The sequence below is a fragment of the Gorilla gorilla genome, chromosome 5, assembly GCF_029281585.2.
Source record: "Gorilla gorilla gorilla isolate KB3781 chromosome 5, NHGRI_mGorGor1-v2.1_pri, whole genome shotgun sequence".
NCBI lineage: Eukaryota > Metazoa > Chordata > Mammalia > Primates > Hominidae > Gorilla > Gorilla gorilla.
The window spans coordinates 154364439-154383091 of NC_073229.2; the positions used below are offsets into that span (position 1 = coordinate 154364439).

At 41.2% G+C, this 18653-nt stretch overlaps 1 protein-coding gene across 2 annotated transcripts in view; it reads right to left on the reverse strand.

Annotated features, from left to right (window-relative positions):
- Positions 1 to 18653, reverse strand: part of SAMD3 (sterile alpha motif domain containing 3) — a 72113-nt gene that overhangs the window by 27211 nt on the left and 26249 nt on the right. For both annotated transcript variants that reach the window (XM_031012598.3, XM_055391661.2), the window contains 3 exons: positions 12930 to 13115; positions 12595 to 12679; positions 4372 to 4539 (listed from right to left, as the gene is read on the reverse strand). In XM_031012598.3, the coding sequence (XP_030868458.2) occupies positions 4372 to 4539; positions 12595 to 12679; positions 12930 to 13115 (439 nt within the window). The remainder of the gene's footprint in view (positions 1 to 4371; positions 4540 to 12594; positions 12680 to 12929; positions 13116 to 18653) is intronic.

Sequence of the window (18653 nt, forward strand, 5' to 3'; positions counted from 1 at the left end):
ATTCAGGAGCAGGCTGTTCAATTTCCATGTAGTTGTGCAGTTTTCAGTGAGTTTGTTCCTTAATCCTGAGCTCTAATTTGATTGCACTGCAGTCTGAGAGACTGTTATGATTTCCATTCTTTTACATTTGCTGAGGAGTGTTTTACTTCCAATTATGTGATCAATTTTAGAATACGTGCTGTGTGGCACTGAGAAGAATCTATGTTCTGTTGATTTGAGGTGGAGAGTTCTGCAGATATCTATTAGGTCCACTTGGTCCAGAGCTGAGTTCAAGTCCTGAATATCCTTGTTAATTTTCTGACTCGTTGATCTGTCTAATATAGACAGTGGGGTGTTAAAGTCGCCTACTATTATTGTGTGGGAGTCTAAGTCTCTTTGCAGGTCTCCAAGAACTTGTTTTATGAATCTGGGTGCTCCTGTACTAGGTGCATATATATTTAGCATAGTTAGCTCTTCTTGTTGCATTGATCCCTTTACCATTATGTAATGCCTTTCTTTGTCTTTTATGATCTTTGTTGGTATAAAGTCTGTTTTATCAGAGACTAGGATTGCAACCTCTGCTCTTTTTTTGCTTTCCATTTGCTTGGTAAATATTCCTCCATCCCTTTGTTTTGAGCCTATGTGTGTCTTTGCACCTGAGATGGGTCTCCTGAATGCAGCACACTGATGGGTCTTGACTCTTTATCCAATTTGCCAGTCTGTGTCTTTTAATTGAGGCATTTAGCCCATTTACATTTAAGGCTAATATTGTTATGTGTGAATTTGATCCTGTCATCATGATGCTAGCTGGTTATTTTGCCCATTAGTTGATGCAGTTTCTTTATCGCGTTATTGGTCTTTATATTTTGGTTTGTTTTTGCAGTGGCTGGTACCAGTTTTTCCTTTCTATATTTTGTGCTTCCTTAAGGAGCTCTTGTAAAGCAGTGCCAGTGGTGACAAAACCCCTCAGCATTTGCTTGTCTGTAGAGGATTTTATTTCTCCTCCACATATGAAGCTTAGTTTGGCTGGATATGAAATTTTGGGTTGAAAATTCTTTTCTTTAAGAATGTTGAATATTGGCCCCCACTCTTTTCTGGCTTGTAGGGTTTCTGCAGAGAGATCTGCTGTTAGTCTGATGGGCTTCCCTTTATGGGTAACCTGGCCTTTCTCTCTGGCTGCCCTTAACATTTTTTCCTTCATTTCAACCCTGGTGAGTCTGACAATCATGTGTTTTGGGTTGCTCTTCTTGAGGAGTATCTTAGTGGTGTTCTCTGTATTTCCTGAATTTGCATGTTGGCCTGTCTTGCTAGGTTGGGGAAGTTCTCCTGGATAATATCCAGAAGTGTGTTTTCCAACTTGGTTCCATTCTCCCTGTCACTTTCAGGTACACCTATCAATCGTATGTTTGTTCTTTTTACATAGTCCCATATTTCTTGGAGGCTTTGTTCATTCATTTTCATTCTTTTTTCTCTAATCTTTTCTTCATGCCTTATTTCAGTAAGTTGATCTTCAATCTTTGATATCCTTTCTTCCACTTGATTGATTCCACTATCGATACTTGACAAAGTTCTCATGCTGTGTTTTTCAGCTCCATCAGGTCATTTATGTTCCTCTCTAAACTGGTTATTCTAGTTAGCAGTTCCTGTAACCTTTTATCAAGGTTCTTAGCTTCCTTGCATTGGGTTAGAACATGCTCCTTTAGCTCAGAGGAGTTTGTTATTACCCACCTTCTGATGCCATCATCAATCTCATTTTCTGTCCAGTTTTGTGCCCTTGTTGGAAAGGAGTTGCTGTCATTTGGAGGAGAAGAGGAATTCTGGTTTTTGGAATTTTCAGTGTTTTTGCACTGGTTTTTCCTCATCTTCATGGATTTATCTACCTTTGATCTTTGATGACCTTTGGATGGGATTTTTGTGTGGGAGTCCTTTATGTTGACATTGATGTTGTTGCTTTTTGTTTGTTAGTTTTTCTTCTAAGAGATCCCTCTTCTGCAGGTCTGCCACAGTTTGCTGGAGGTCCACTCCAGATGCTATTCGTCTGGTTATCACCAGTTGAGGCTGCAGAACAGCAAAGATCACTGCGTACTCCTTCCTCTGGAAGCTTCGTCCCAGAGGGGCACTGGCAAGATGCCAGCCAGAGCTCTCCTGAATGACGTGTCTGTCGACCCCTGTTGAGAGGTTTCTCCCAGTCAGGAGGCACTGGGGTCAGGGACCCACTTGAGGAGGCAGTCTGTCCCTTAGCAGAGCTGGTGCGCTGTGCTGGGAGAATCCCTCTTGTCAGAATCAGCTGCTCTCTTCAGAGCCAGCAGGCAGGAAGGATTAAAGCCACTGAAGCTGTGCCCACAGCTGCCCCTTCCCCCAGGCACTCTGTCCCATGGAGATGGGGATTATGTCTGTAAGCCCCTGAGTGGGGCTGTTACCTTTCCTTCAGAGATGCCCTGCCCAGTGAGGAGGAATCTAGGGAAGGAGTCTGGCCACAGCCACTTTGCTGTGTCCAGCCCAGACCTCCCAGCCTCCTTAGTACTGTCAGGAGAAAACTGCCTACTAAAGCCCCATTAATGGCGGACGGCCCTCCCCCCACCAAGCTCGATCGTCCCAGGTCAACTTCAGACTGCTGTGCTGGCAGTGAGAATTTCAAGCCCGTGGTTCTTAGCTTGCTGGGCTCCATGGGAGTGGGACCCACTGAGCAAGACCACTTGGCTCCCTGGCTTCAGCCCCTTTTCCAGGGGATTGAACAGTTCTGTCTCACTGGGGTTCAGGCGCCACTGGGGTATGAAAAAATAGTCCTGAGCTAGCTTAGTGTCTGCCCAAACAACCACCCAATTTTGTGCTTGAAACCCAGGGCCCTGGTGGTGTAGGCATACGAGGCAATCTCCTGATCTGCAGATTGCAAAAACTGTGGGAAAAGTGTAGTAACCCAGCCAGGTAGCACAGTCCCTCATGGCTTCCTTTGGCTTGGGGAAGGAGGTCCCTGGCTCCTTGCAGTTCCCAGGTGAAGCAATACCTCACCCAGCTTCTGTTCATCCTCTGTGCATTGGACCCATTGCCTAACCAGTCCCAATGAGATGAACTGGGTACCTCAGCTGGAAATGCAGAAATTACCCACCTTCTGCGTTGGTCTCTTTGGGAGCTAGCTGCAGACTGGAGCTGTTCCTATTCGGCCATCTTGGTCCCTCTCACAAAGTGATTTTTAAGAACATAAAAGATTGCAAAATAAATATGATTCTATCTTATAATTTTAGTTTGTAATTGGAATTTTGCAAAGTTTCTAAAAAGTTTCTTTTAGGGCACCTTTCAACTGTCTTGTCTTTTTATCAAAGAACAGTTTTAGAATTATGTTATCTTAACTGACCTATTATTTTGAAAGCCTCACTGAAAATTAGAATAAGATATTTAAAGTACATACTTTCACCCAAGTTTTGCATGATGCATGATGCTGGGATAAGTGGTTTACAAAATATATTTAAAATATTCCTATCCTATGGATCTTATAACTAGCACTAGTAAAATGGAGGTGACTCAATGCTTTGCCCTTTTACTATCCAGTAAATATACCAGATGAAAAAGAAAATAGAATATTTACACCAAGTACATTCACTAATATAAACATGTTTGTTGAAGAGTTAGGATTTACATATTCACATTGGATAAAGATAGAAACAGAATTGGGAGGACAAGAGATTTCACTTTCATACTTGGTAGTTCAGACATCCTTGTTAAAGAGTTCAATCTACTTTGATAGCAGGGGAAATTTTTGTTTCTGAGGAATTTCGGTGCTCTGAGGTAGAAAAGGAATATATACAGGATCTCAGACAATTGGAATTCCCATGACCTCCCAGGTGCTGAGGGTTGAATCTCCAGGCCCTCCCAGGGGCCCTCAGCCTGGAGCTCCCGACAGCCACTTCTGAGTTGGGGTGGAAAGGCTTCAGGACCAGCAGGGAAGGGAAGGCCACAATGGAGTTTTGTATCCATGCATGTGGGTTATTTCTTCCCTGAAACCTGGAGACCAGAGGCTACCTAACTCAGACAATGTGAGTATTAAAAAACTTCCTGTAGCAATAAGAGCATCAAGAACATAAGACACATTGTAGGATAAGAGCAAAAAAAAAAAAAAAAATTATTCAAGGACTCGAACTTAAGGGTTTTTCAAAGTTTTTGAAGGTTGTGAAAAAAACTGGACACAAGATGTTCAGTAATTGTTTTGGGAATTCTTTTCTTGGAAATATCACGCTCATTGTTAGCCAGGCAAAACAGACTTTCTTGGTTCTTAACTATACTTCAAATTTTAAAAAGGTATCTTATTTTGTTTTAATTATTTTAAATGCTATTATTTATTATCCCTTAATATATCAATCTATCAAGTCATCAGAACATTTAGGAATTCAATCTTACTTTTATCTGGACAAGTTTAATTTCATCAAGTCTTATATCAGCAAGAGATTTCCTTGTCTGGCCTCTTCGGTGTCCAAATTTACACTTATTTCTAATCACTTGCTCATCATCTTCTATGGGTCTTCGAACATATTTAAAGCGATCTTTGAGGGCTCGTTTCCATAAAAACTGTAAAATAACAAAACAGGCCAGTTAATCTTCAAGGAGATTGAGATAATCCTATATAAACAATATGTCTATACAACAACAATACATACCTATCATCTTTGGGCTTGAAATTATTTTCACATCATGGTAATAGAAACAATATATCTATCCTTCCTTTTATCCTCACAGCAATCTTGTGACACTGCTACGGAAATTATAAACCCTAAGTTATAGGTAAGCAGACAAAGTCACAGAAATATAAATCTTTTCCCAATGTCATATGGTTATTGAGTAAATATATTGGTTCTTGAACCTGGATTTTCTAATTCCCAAAAGTGATACTTTCCACTATACTCTGTCTCCACAACCAATTCCATTTTTCTAGTGGGTTCTAGAAAAGACCTGATAGTGGCTTATGGATTGATGCATTTTCTTTAAAAATAATTTTCTGTCATCTTTTGAAATTTGTTTTGATGAGTACTATTGGCATTCACTCCCTAAGTGTGTGTGGTGCCTCTACTGTTTCAAACACAAAGACCAACTCCCCACTCTGGGAGGGAGAAGGGTGTAGATGGACCTCACTTTCAGTGGAGCAGAGGGATGAGTAATTTCAATATAGAGTGAAAAGTATTATAATAGGGGAAGATACATCATTCATTTACATTGTGTTAGGAGATCATAAAAGCCTTCCTGTAGGAAGAGAATCTAAACTGCGGCTTAGGTCTTAGGGTCAGGTAACTGCATGAACGGATGGAGATAGCAATGGGGAATGCCAGTTGGGTAGATGCACAGAAGTTCCGGAAGGATGAAGCTGCATGTGCAATGGAATAGAGGGAGAGCTGGTGCCCTTTAGAGAACTACCAAGAGTTGCGTGAGGCTGGAGCACAGAGCTCAAGATGAGGGAATGACAGAGGATGGGGTAAAAAATAAGGTGGGAGAGAGGAGCCAGCCCAATCATCAAGGGCCACGGTCACCCCATTAAGGAACCTCAATGTAATCCTGAACCAGATCTTAAATCTGTCTCTGTGGACAGGCTGTATTAGAATCTCATAGGAACTTTTGCCCTTGGTCTTTCCTCTAAAGCAATGGTTCTCAAAATTTAGCCTGAATCAATTCCTGGAGGACCTGTTAGAGCATAGGTTGCTGAGCACCACTCTCAGCATCTCTGATTTTGAGGTCAGGGGTAAGCTGAGAGTGTGCGTTTCTTGCAAGTTCCCATGTGATGCTGCTGCTTGCTACTGTTCGGGAGATTGTAATGGAGCCCAGATGTCTGTATTTTTTAAACCTCTACAGAGAATTCATCATAACAGCCAGGTTAGGAAGTCTTCCTAGGCCATGTTGAGTTGGGAGAGTGAATGGTCCAGATTTGAGCTCTGGAAGGATCTGTCTGGCATGTGGAGTTTTGTGAGACCAGAGACATGGACAACACCTAGGAAGCACCCCTGGACTTCTTCCTCAATATGCCAACATCTCTTCCACTGCTGGGCCTTCAGTTTGGGCCTGGAAAGCTTTATCCCTCTGTTCCCACACCTAGATGGTATGTAGTTAACCCTTGCTTTGCCTTCAGGTCTCAGCTCAGCCTGTGCTTCATGGAAGTGTCCTCTGGCTTCTGTAACAGCTTGGCGTTGGATCTCCCTTTTCTTCATTGGCACTTATCACAGTGGTAATCTACCCTCATCTATGTGATACTTTGTCTGTTTCTATTTATATTTCTTTTTCTTTTCTTTTCCTTTCTCTTTTCCCTCCCTCCCTCCCTCCCTTCCTTCCTTCCTTCCTTCCTTCCTTCCTTTCCTCTAGCCTATAAGCACATAAAGAAAGGCTCATGCCTGCTTTGCCCACCAAGCCCAGCACGGTGCTTCATGCATGCTAGAAACTATAAATGTTTGATGTCTTGTGTCAATACTCTGCGAAGCAGGAGATGCAGGTGTCAGCATGACAGACCAGAAGCAAGACTCTGAGTCTTGGCAGTGCTTAGCTGGTAACTAACTCACTGCATGAGTGGTGGCTCAACCCTTCTTTTTTTTTTTTTAGACGGAGTTTCACTCTTGTTGCTCAGGCTGGAGTGCAATGGCGCAATCTTGGCTCACTGCAATCTCCACCTCCTGGGCTCAAGCGATTCTCCTGCCTCAGCCTCCGGAGTAGCTGGGATTACAGACATGTGCCACCACAGCCAGCTAATTTTTTGTATTTTTAGTAGAGACGAGGTTTCTCCATGTTAGTCAGGCTGGACCCAAACTCCCAACCTCAGGTAATCTGCGCACCTCGGCCTCCCAAAGTGCTGGGATTACAGGCGTGAGCCACCACGCTCCCGGCTGGCCCAACCCTTCTTGAAGCCAGTGCCTTAGGGCTGCTTCTGCTGCTCATCTCCCCTGCAATGCCATGTGATTGAATAGATCCCCACAGTGAGTGCAGGGAAGGAAAAAAAGAAAAACCCTTGCAGGCATATGGGCCTGTGTTTCCCTCGAGCCCTGGCCAAGAGAGAGAGTGGTAAGTCGCCGAATGGCTTTGGGCATGTTTTCTAAGCTCTATTTCCTCATGGGCCAATGGGAATGCCACCAAAATAACATTAGCCAAATGCTTGGCACTTAGATTTTGCCATTCCTGGTTATATGGTTTGTAAGTCCCAATGAGAGTAATCCCTGAAAGCACCATAGCCTAAGTTGGGAAGACCGCAGGTCCAAGTACTAGTGTGAATACATATCAGCCAAGTAACCCCTCTTAATTTTAGTTTCTTCAACTATAAAACGGAACAATAAGATCTGTCCTATCAACTGCACTGGCTTTTTGGGAGAGTGAGTAGCTACTCATTGAAGATATTTGTAAACTAAAGTGCTGTTTGTAAAGTCCTTCAACAGCCCTAGTAAGAAAGGCAGTGGTTGAGGGTTGGAGTATGGCTTCAGCACTGATTAAGCTCCCAGGTATGCATGAGTCAGAGGTGCCTTATCACGTCCCATAGGCTTGCTTGTGAGCCTGGACTTTACCATTGCTGTTTTACCACAGAACAGACAAAAAGAATGGCTTGTATTTTTCTTAGCCGTGAAATATGAACTAAAGCAAGTATAGTACATTTTTTTTCCATATGTTTCCTATAGCTCTGAAGGGTTTCTAAACGTGCTGAACCTGGTGGGAGGTATTATAGCAATCAACGGCTAGGACATTTTTAAATTGCCAATTTCTTCTTTCTAGCCTCTCCCATTTCTCCCTGTCTGATAGGAACAGAAAAAGGACAAATCAAATACAATCTTCCACATGAGTATTCAATCAATGAGTATTTACTGAGAATCTGCTATATGCCTGACACCATGAGTTACTTACGCAGACGCCTCAGGTAGGCAGACTCAGTAGGAAATATTTATGTTATAGAATAATCATCCCTCTCCTCCATGTTTCCAGCTAGAGAGGGTGTAGAAAGTTCTACATGAAGACAGCTCTCCGTCAACCACTCTGAAATAAAAAATGGCCCTGAAATTGCAGACCTCCTGTTGTGACATATGAAGCAGTCCACAGCATCACGAGCAGATCTTTGCACATTCAAATGCAGAATGTGGACCGTCTTACATGGCAACTGGACTAGACTTGTTCAAAAAGCAAATATCCGGAAAAATAAAAAAGGGTATGGAGAGACTGTCTAGACAAAAAAAACTATTTTTAAAACATTTTTGAAAAATTGGAGAAATGTGAATATGGATTGTATATGATATTATGCACTTATTGCTAATTTTCTTGGTATAAGAATGGTATTGTGGTTATATAAGAGATTGTCCTTATTCTTTTTTTTTTTTTTTTTTTTTGGAGATGAAGTCTCGCTCTTGTCCCCCAGGCTAGAGTGCAGTGGCACTGATCTTGGCTCACTGCAACCTCCGCCTCCTGGGTTCAAGCGATTCTCCTGCCTCAGCCTCCCATGTAGCTGGGAATACAGTTACCTGCCACCATGCCCAGCTAATTTTTGTGTTTTTAGTAGAAACGGGGTTTCACCATGTTGGCCAGGCTGGTCTTGAACTCCTGACCTCAGGTGATCCACCCGCCTCAGCCTCCCAAAGTGCTAGGATTACAGGCGTGAGCCACCGTACCCGGCCTTTTTTTTTATTATTATTATTTTTGAGACAGGGTTTTACTCTGTCATCCAGGCCAGAGTGCAGTAGTGCAATCATAGCTCACTGCTGTCTCAAACTCCTGGGCTCTAGTGGTCCTCCCACCTCAGCCTCCCAAGTAGCTGAGACTACAGGCTCATGCCACCATATCTGGCTAATTTTTTTTTTTTTTTTTTTTTTGTAGGGATGGGGTTTTACCATGTTGCCCAGACTGGTCTTGAACTCCTGGGATCAAGTGATCCGTCCACCTTGGCCTCCCAAAATGCTGAGATTATAGGCGTGAACCACCACTCCCAGCTGTTCTTATAAGATATACGTTATGGTGTTTAGGGATGACATCTGCAACTTGCTTTTAAATGCTCAACCAAAACAAACAAACAAACAAATACTACAGAAGAAAAATAAATGTGGCAAAAAAATCCCTAATCTAGATCAGTAACTCTCAGCCAGTGACGTGATGTTGCTCCTCTCCTTCCCCTTGTTTGGTTTTGTTGTTGTTGTTGCTTTGTTTTGTTTTGTTTTTTAAGAGAAATTTTGCTTTATTCTGTAGTGTGCTTACTTTAGTGATGTTTGGGGACATGTCTGGTTGTTACAACTGGGTGGACAGAGTGCTACTCACACCTAGTGAGTGCCAGGGATGCTACTAAATATACTTCAATGTACTAGACAGTCCCCAGCAGAAAGAATTATCCAGCCCCAAAGGTAAACAGTCAAGAGGTTGAGAAAATCCATGTTGCTAGGAGTATATGCATATCAATGTAGCATTCTTTCAACTTTTGTTCAGATTTGAAACTTTTCTTTTCTTTTTTCTTTTTCTTTCTTTCTTTCTTTCTTTTTTTTTTTTTTTTTTTTTTGAGACAGAGTTCCGCTCTTGTTACCTGGGCTGGAGTGCAATGGTGTGATCTCAGCTCACTGCAACCTCGGCCTCCCGGTTCAAGTGATTCTCCTGCCTCAGCCTCCTGAGTAGCTGGGATTAAAGGTGCCCACCACCATGCCCGGCTAATTTTTGTATTTTTAGTAGAGAGAGAGTTTCACCATGTTGGCCAGGCTGGTCTCAAACTCCTGACCTCAGGTGATCTGCCCACCTTGGCCTCCCAAAGTGCTGGGATTATAGGCATGAGCCACTGCACCCGGCCCCAAATTTTTCAAAATAAAGAGTTAAAAATAAATTTAGCCCTAAAAATAACCAAGTTTGTGCACCCTTTTTCTTTCTCCACCCCTGCCTCCCATTAATGTTCTCTGAAATTTTGTACATTTTCCACTGTAACATTAGAAACACAACCTCACACACACTTGCAGGGAGAATTTGGGTAAACATCCATCCAGGCACCAGAGTTTCTCCTTCTACTCTATGAGTGCAAATCTGAGCCCTAATCTGCTAAGCAATTTTGCACACATCTCTTTATCAGTTAACGGTCCTTAGTGAATGTCACTGGGAACAGATGTGGATAAAATGGACACAAGAGCAAAGAAAGCATTATTTGTTACTTTGTACATGTCTCACTTTGATAACCATCAAACTAAAGGTCAAAAGGTATTGAATCAATATGGATTTGCTTATGTATATGCAAAGATTCTCTAGAAGGACTTTAATAGCATTGGTTACTTATGGGGAGGAAAATTAGGTGGCTGCAGAAGCAAGGGCGGGTGGGAAACTTTTCTATTTATACCCTTTTGTAGTTTTTGAATTTTGAGCTATGTAAATATGTAATTTATTCAAACAGTAAATGTAAATTTTAAAAAAACCACAAGTTCTATCCTGGCTAACATGGTGAAAATCCATGTCTACTAAAAATACAACAAATTAGCTGGGCATGGTGGGGGGCACCTGTAGTCCCAGCTACTTGGGAGGCTGAGGCAGGAGAATGGCGTGAACCCATGAGGCGGAGCTTGCAGTGAGTCGAGATCGTGCCACTGCACTCCAGCCTGGGAGACAGAGCAAGACTCTGTCTGAAAAAAAAAAAAACAAAAAACCACAAGTTCTATACACAGTAACACTGATTAGACATTAAGTTGGTAGATGTATCTCCAGTGTAGAAGAAATTCTGAGAATCAGTTTTGTCAGCCATATTGACATGATTGTCAATGTTGGGATGCCAGGTTTGTTTAGTATTGTTGTTGTTGCCTTGTTTTTTTCCCTTCGTTTTGTTTTGCTTTTTTAGAGGAAATTCAATTTCTTCTGTAGTGCACTTTATATGCAGCAGCATATTTTGGAAAGGATGTCATCCTAGAAGCAAGAATACCTGAATTCTAATCTTGGCTTCAATAACTATCATTTTTCCAGACATGGTATACAACATCTTTCCTCAGTCTGAGTGGTGAAAAAAACCTTTAATTACCTCTCCCATTGAGAAAATTCTGTGATTCTCTCCATATATAATGAACCTTTTCTTGAAAATACAAAAAAAGAAGGAAGAAAGGAAGGAAGGAAAGAAGGAAGGAAGGGAGGGAGGAGGGAGGGAGGGGTAAATACAAATAAGGAAGAAAGGAAGGAGGGAAGAAAGAAGGAGGGAGGGGAGGGAGGAAGGAAGGAAGGAAGGAAAGAAGGATGGAAGGAAAGGAGGAAGGGAGGGAGGAAACAGAGCCTTAAAATGTCTTTATATTCATAGATAATTGGCATTTATCCTTTGTTGTTCTTGGAAATAATTGCTGAAATTCCATGTCCTTAAGAAAGCACAGCAAAAAATATCTTTTCATAGACATCTGAGACAGTAAAGCACAAAAAGACATCTATCTTCTTTAGATATGCCTACCAATGTGTATGCATATGGCATATAGAGATACAGGGAATAATAGACCATCTACCTTTATGTATACATAGCTACAGTTCCTTGTAATTGTTCCTTAACTCATAAAGTTACAGCATCATAAACACCCAATTTTTTATTAACTATTCTTAGGTACAGTTCAATAGTGTTAATTATATTCACATTGTTGTGCAATGAAGACACTGGTCTTTGAAATCCAGGAGATAGGCAGGTTCAAACAGCAAACTTTGTGTTGAAACGTCAACGGCAGTGGTTCTCAGCCGTGGTTGTACATTAGAATAATCCCATCCTCAAATTAATTCAATCTGAATCTCTAGGAATCCTAATGTGCAACCAGAGCTTAGAACTGCTGCCCCAGAGAATTGCTTGAACCCAGGAGGCGGAGGTTGCAGTGAGCTGAGATCGCGCCACTATACTCCAGCCTGGGTGAGACAGCGAGACTCTGTCTCAAAAAAAAAAAAAAAAAAAAAAAGAACTGCTGCCCCAGAGCATCCTGAGGGTCTGTTTTTATCAGGACAGCAAGCAGAGATCTGACAGGGCCAGGTAAGGCTAGAGGCCCAGACCTCAAAGCCAGACAACAGCTCCACTGGGTCTGAGAAGGCAAGAAACACTTGATGACAGCTCTGAAGCAGGTGCAGCCATGTCTTTCTCTTTCTATGTGTCACATCTCCTAAAGACCCTTCCTAACCCTTAAAACCCTTAGGACTGTAAAACGAACAGCTCAATTTTAGCAACTTTATATGCTTGTGCAACCATAATCACTATCCATTTTGGCCACCCTCAGCCCTAGGCAACTCCTGATCAGCTCTGTTGCACTGAGCTTCCAGTTTTGAGAGGACAGCAACATGATGACAGAGAGAGACAAAGAAGACAAAGAAACACAGGGCAGAGAGAGACCAAGAAGTTATGAAAAAGGGAAGACAAGGAGACAGACAGAGAGAGAGAGAGAGAGAGCCAGAGAGAGAGAGAGAGCGTGCAAAGTCAAGAAAGAAGCATGGACTAACAGAAAGTGAAAGACAGAAACAAAGTCAGAGAGAGACCAAAGAGACAAAGAGTCAGAAAAACAGAAACAGATAGACCTAGATACATAGACAGAATGAGAGAGAGAGAGAGAGACACCAAGAAAAGATGGGTGAAGCATAAAATTACTGGGCAACACAAGGCAATTATTTTAAGATAGTCTGAAATTAACAGGATGGTGCCATGTGGTCACTTACGAAGCCACAGCCGTCCTCATCCAGGAAAGGGTGGGCCTGCAGCAGGGCATTAACTACGTCATTGTACTGCTGGGTGCTGGGGTACCTGTTCACCAAAACAAGGAAGATATGTTTCACTTCAAGCAGCCCACATTCCTTCCTTTAAGATGAGTCTAATTACACTCATTTTTCTTCACATTTTTCTACATAACAAAAAGAGATTTAAATATTGGGCAATTGGGACCTACTACCAATATGTCATCCACAATCTGAAGAGAGTTGATTCCACAGGAATTCTACTCTATTCTGAAACAGACCCTTTCCCAAAGCAGCAAGCTTGTCCTGTTGTCACTCACAGTGAGCCTTCCAGATACTTAGTCATGTCGGCCTGGAGAAACTCAATGATCCTTATCCTCATGCTGTGATCTGGGCACTTCTGCTCTGCTAACATGCATTTGACATCATAGGGAAACTCTGGTAAAACATAGGACTTCGTCCATTGTAATGCTTTGCTTCTTGCTAGAATATGTTTCACATTTCTTCTGTGAAATAAAAACACACAAAGAATGAAATTCTATTCCAAATATATGCAGTTTATTAATTTGCTACATCCTGAGAACTTATGAAATAAACAACTTTCCTGAGACCCAAATATATGGAAGTCATCAAGCCATCTTCCATCCATTCATCCATCCACAAATGTTTGAAGGCTCATTAAGTGTCTTTGTCCATTCACACAACACATAAATATTTATTCTTTAGAAAAAGTCATAATAATATAGACTTTAGAATAAAGCCTGAAGTTGAAATGCATACTAATTCATTTTTCTTAAAGAGAAAATGTAATGCATAGCTCAAAACTAGACAATATACTTAACAAAAAGAAAATACATTGCAATTCGGCAAAGCAAATGAGGCCTACCATAAAGTCTTAGCACCTGTTAAGAAAATTATTCTAATTAATTTATTCTGCTGTTGTTTATAATTAAATACAAGATCCACCTAATTTAGTTTGTCTTTGCCTATTTTGATAAGGTTAACTGAGTTTCCAAATTAAATATAAGTAACAGATATTCCGATTCTATCCAGATGAAATTTCTATGAAGGGCTACAGAAAACTATAACTACAGAAGGCAGATCAGGAGTTGCCTGGGGCGGAGGGTGGATAAAATGGATAGTGATTATTTGTTGTACAAGCATATAAAGCTGCTAAAATTAACTGAGCTATTCACTTTATTTTTATTTTTTATTTTATTATTATTATTTTTTAAGATGGAGTCTCACTCTGTTGCCAGGCTGGAGTGCAGTGGCACGATCTCGGCTCACTGCAACCTCTGCCTCCTGGGTTCAAGCGACTCCCCTGCCTCAGCCTCCCAAGTAGCTGGGACTACAGGCATGTGCCACCACACCCGGCTAATTTTTTGTATTTTAGTATAGATGGAGTTTCACCATGTTGGCCAGGATGGTCTCAATCTCCTGACCTCGTGATCTGCCCACCTTGGCCTCCCAAAGTGCTGGGATTACAGGCCTGAGCCACTGCGTCTGCCCAATTTTTATTTTTTTTTTTTAGACAGAGTCTTGCTCTGCCATCCAGGCTGGTGTGCAGTGGTGCAATCACAGCTCACTGCAGCCTTGACCTCCTGGTCTCAAGCAATCTTCCCACTTCAGCCTCCCAAATAGCTGGGACTACAGGCATGTGCCACCATGCCCAGCTAATATTTTTTATTTTTTGTGGAGATGGGGTCTCACTATGTTGCCCAGTTTCGTCTCGAACTCTAGGCTCAAGTGATCCTCTTGCCATGGCTTCCCAAAGTGTCGGGATTACGGGCATGAGCCAACACAGCTAGCCTCTTGTTCACTTTAAATGGGTGAACTTTATGCTACGTAAATGAAACATCAATAAGGCTGTTTATAAAATTATCAGAACAACGTTCAAGCCTTAAAGTTAGTGACTGACCACTGAGTGTGCAAAATGAAGACTCTATAATATTAACAAAGTGTCCAAGTAACAATTAATCAAAGGCACTAGGTAGCTCTTAACCCATTTATAAATAGGATTGATTGTGGTGGAAGTAAAGAAACAGAGGCAAGCCAAGTAGAAGACAACAGAAAGATTTCCTAAATTGGCCTAAGTAGGTTAATTTTCTGATAACCACGGAACCCTTAGTGGCCCAAGCAACATTCAGATGAATTTTGAAAAACTAGGATTCTTTTAGCATTTTAGGTCATCCTTTATAAGAATGCACGAGCTATAATGCGATATGGAGAATCAAGCACACAGGAGAAAGCACTCTCACATCCATTTTTATAATAAGCTCCCTTTCCTTTTTTCCCCCTTTGGCGGTCCCTACTATATCAGTGGTGAAATTATGTCCTGGCTAAAACAAGCACACCAATATTTAATACTTGACCCAATACCACAACAGGATATTTCCAGATGTAAGTCTCTGCTGTAGCCCAATCCATTTTCTAGTATGTTTCTCTTTCATTTTGTTCATTCATTCAACCAGTATTTATTAGGGGTCTACTAAATGCCAATTACTCTTTCACAATCCTCATTTTCTTCCATATTCTATTACTTTGTTTCTTTCTCCCATGGACAAATTACCTCTCCTGTATCTACTGAGACCTAGAAGTATAAAGTAATGGCCAGTTTTGTTGGATGTCTTTTGTGCCTTCCTGGGATTTTTTTTTTTTTTTTTTTTTTTTTTTTTGAGACAGAGCCTTGCTCTGTCACCCAGGCTGGAGTGCAGTGGTGCAATCTCGGCTCACTGCAACCTCCACCTCCCGGGTTCAAGCGATTGATTCTCCTGCCTCAGCCTCCTGAGTAGCTGGGACTACAGGCGCATGCCACCATGCCCGGCTAATTGTTTTTATTTTTAGTATAGACAGTGTTTCACCATGTTGGCCAGGATGGTCTCAATCTCCTGACCTTGTGATCTGCCCACCTTGGCCTCCCAAAGCGCTGGGATTACAGGTGTAAGCCACCGTGCCTGGGCCTTCCTAGCATTTTTTTTAAGGTGATGTAACTTGGCAGGTGTTAAGCTGGTTTCAGTAATCTTAGCATCTATCTCCTTTTCCCCAGTGATTTTCAAGTAGCTAAATTAGCTGCCTGCCGGGTCCAGGTTTTTGAAGTTGTTATGTTACTTAGTACCACCTCAATAGATAAGTTCAATGTTCCAGTGTTATAAAATAAAGCTTGTTACACTGTTTGTCTTTTTATTCTACATACTTTCCCTCCTTTTTTTTTCAGTGTCAGGGTGGAGACTATACTGCATGGTATTATTTCTATCAAACATCCACAATGTAGCTAGACATATAAAGGATCCAAGGAGACAGATACTCCATCTTGCTCTAAATAGAGGTATTAGGACAGATCAGAAACATCAAATTTTCATTTTCTTTACATTAAAACAATGTAAGAAGATATTCTGGAATTGACTAAAAACCAACCCATGCCACCTAATACCAGTCAAAATGAGTATTACACATGGAAAGTGACTCATCAGAAATTAAAAATACATTCTAATTTGGAAGCAGATAACTGCAGGCAAAATCATTTCTCATCTGTAAAATTATATTTGCATTGGATTAAAAAAAGCTTTACTGTGAGGTTAAGATTATTCATAATATTTTTATTAAGCTAGAGTTGGCCAGAACCCCATAATAAGTCAGCCAAAAGTAAGGGCAGGGAGCAGACAGCAGTTCAACCCAAAGGACGGTTATATTACTGTTCCCACCTCAGAACCAGGCTCTTCAACAAAATCAGCACCACGAAGCAACAGATCTCTAACCCAAGGTATCTCAATCCTGGGTGCACAGTAAAATCAACTAGGAAGCTTTTAAAACATGTTAATGCCTACAATTGGCCCCCGGCTAACTGAATCAGAGTTCACTGCTTACTAAATTCTCAGCTTATGTGTAAAGCTTATATTTGCAATAAAATAAAACTTATAATAAAGACAACACATATGATACTTGGCCATATCATTATTGTATTAGGTGGTAATTTAAAAAATGATTAGATGGCATTTTCATGAAAAAGCTAACTGACTCTCCAACATTTTCTAACTTTAGTAAGAGTGAAAAAATATCCAATTCTTTCCCTGCTTCCAAAGAGCATATGGTATACTCTGATGAGGCTCACACAGGGTAGGAAAGATGGCTCTGTTAAGAACGGGCTCAGGTGAGCACCAGCTCTCTAAGGAAAAATCTGAATGCACAGAAGAACAGCAGTTGGTAGGGAGCAGAAGAAACACAGATGTTACATGAGGGCGGGGACTTTTTGTTTAATCTCCAGTATATATAACATTGCTTAGCAGAGTTGATAACACAGTGATTTTTTGTTGAAAGAATAAACCAGGCATCTGAAAGAAGTAGCTACCTAAGCAGGGCTGAATTTGATGTGGTCTCAGCAAAGATGTGGACACTTCACTGGTCCGTGATTGCATTCATTACCCTGTAGATTCGGCTCCCCATTTATGCTCCAGGCATGTCTTTGAAATCACCTTCATCCTGCTTTTCTCTAACCTCTGTTACCTCAATCTCTTCCCAATCACCTCACTGGGACTGCTTCCTCTAAAGTCAATAATGATTTCCTAATTGACAAATTCAGGGCCTTTGACCATAACTTTTTACAAGAGCTTCATAACTGCATTTAGTGTTACTGACTACTTCCTCACACCCCTTTTCTTCCTTAACTTCCTTGACACTGTTTCATTTTCCTGCTTCTCTTCCAATCTCTCTGACAACTTGTTTATTTGCTGATTTATTCCTCCTTTACTTTCTGTGAGAATTTGCACGTGGCTTGGTTCCTGCCCCCTTAATCCTCTGTATTGATTTTTGCTTTCTTCCTCAGAGAACTCACCCAGCCCCATGCCTCAGCTCTGAGCTTTATGTTGATGGATTGTAAATCTATCATCAATAATCTGTTCTCCATGCTCCATCTTAGATCTCCAACAACAACTTGTACATTGTTCATCTCATACTCAACAAATCCAAAATAATTCACAATCTTTAAAAAAACAAAAACAAACAAACAAAAAAACCTAGGCTCTCATTTTCTAGGAACTGAATTGTGGTCCTTTCAAATTCTATATGTTGAAGCCCTAACCTCCAATGTGACTGTACTTGGAGACAGACCTTTATGGAAGTAATTTAGTTAAATGAAATCATAAGGTTGGGCCCTGAGATGACGGGATTGGTATTCTTAAAAGATCTGTATGCCATGTGAGGTCAGAGAGAAAATGTAGCCATCTGCAAGTGAAAAAGAGGGTCCTCAACAGAAATGGAAGAGGTCAGGGCCTTGATCTCAGGCTTACGGCCTCTAGAACCACCAAAAAATAAATTTCTATGTTTAGGTCACCAAGTCTATGGTATTTGTTATGGCAGCCTGTGCGGACTAACACAGAATTCCAATTTCCTTGTTTCTTTCACTGTACCCGTTTCTCTTAGCAACTCAAGCTTAACATCGTGACGTCTCTTTTACCTTCATTTTTCACTCCTAAGTGTCATGAAATTTTCCCTACATTTTATCTCTGTATTTATTTACTTATTTCCATGGTTCATGCTACTACACTAATCCAAGTATTCGCCACTCAAATGTGGACTGCTTCAGTAGTCTCCTAGCAGAGTTCTGCTGGAATGGCTTAATGAGCTCCCACTGGACCAGCTGTCTCAGAGACATTAACCATAAACATTAAACACATTTAAAAAAATTAACTGAAAACACTGAAAGGTGAAAAACAGAATGCAGGTTTTGAAAAGAAGCCTACACTTAGAACAAGAGGAAGACACTGGGCCTTCGATGAGGTTCCCTTTTCATGGCTTTTGGCCTGAAGGCAGGCCTCATGCTGTGCTGCCAAAACTCTAATAGAAAAACCTGTAGTATTTCTGGACTCAAAGACTTGGGGGCAGGATTTCGGGCAACCCATTATGTGGAAAAGGAGAGGAAAACCCCAGAAAAGAATGAGCTAATGAGGGAAAACTCCACAATCTGTGTATAAACTGTTCAAATCTCTGGATGATCCTGAACTACACACGTGCATAACTGGACTAAAGATAAAAGAACTCAACAGATT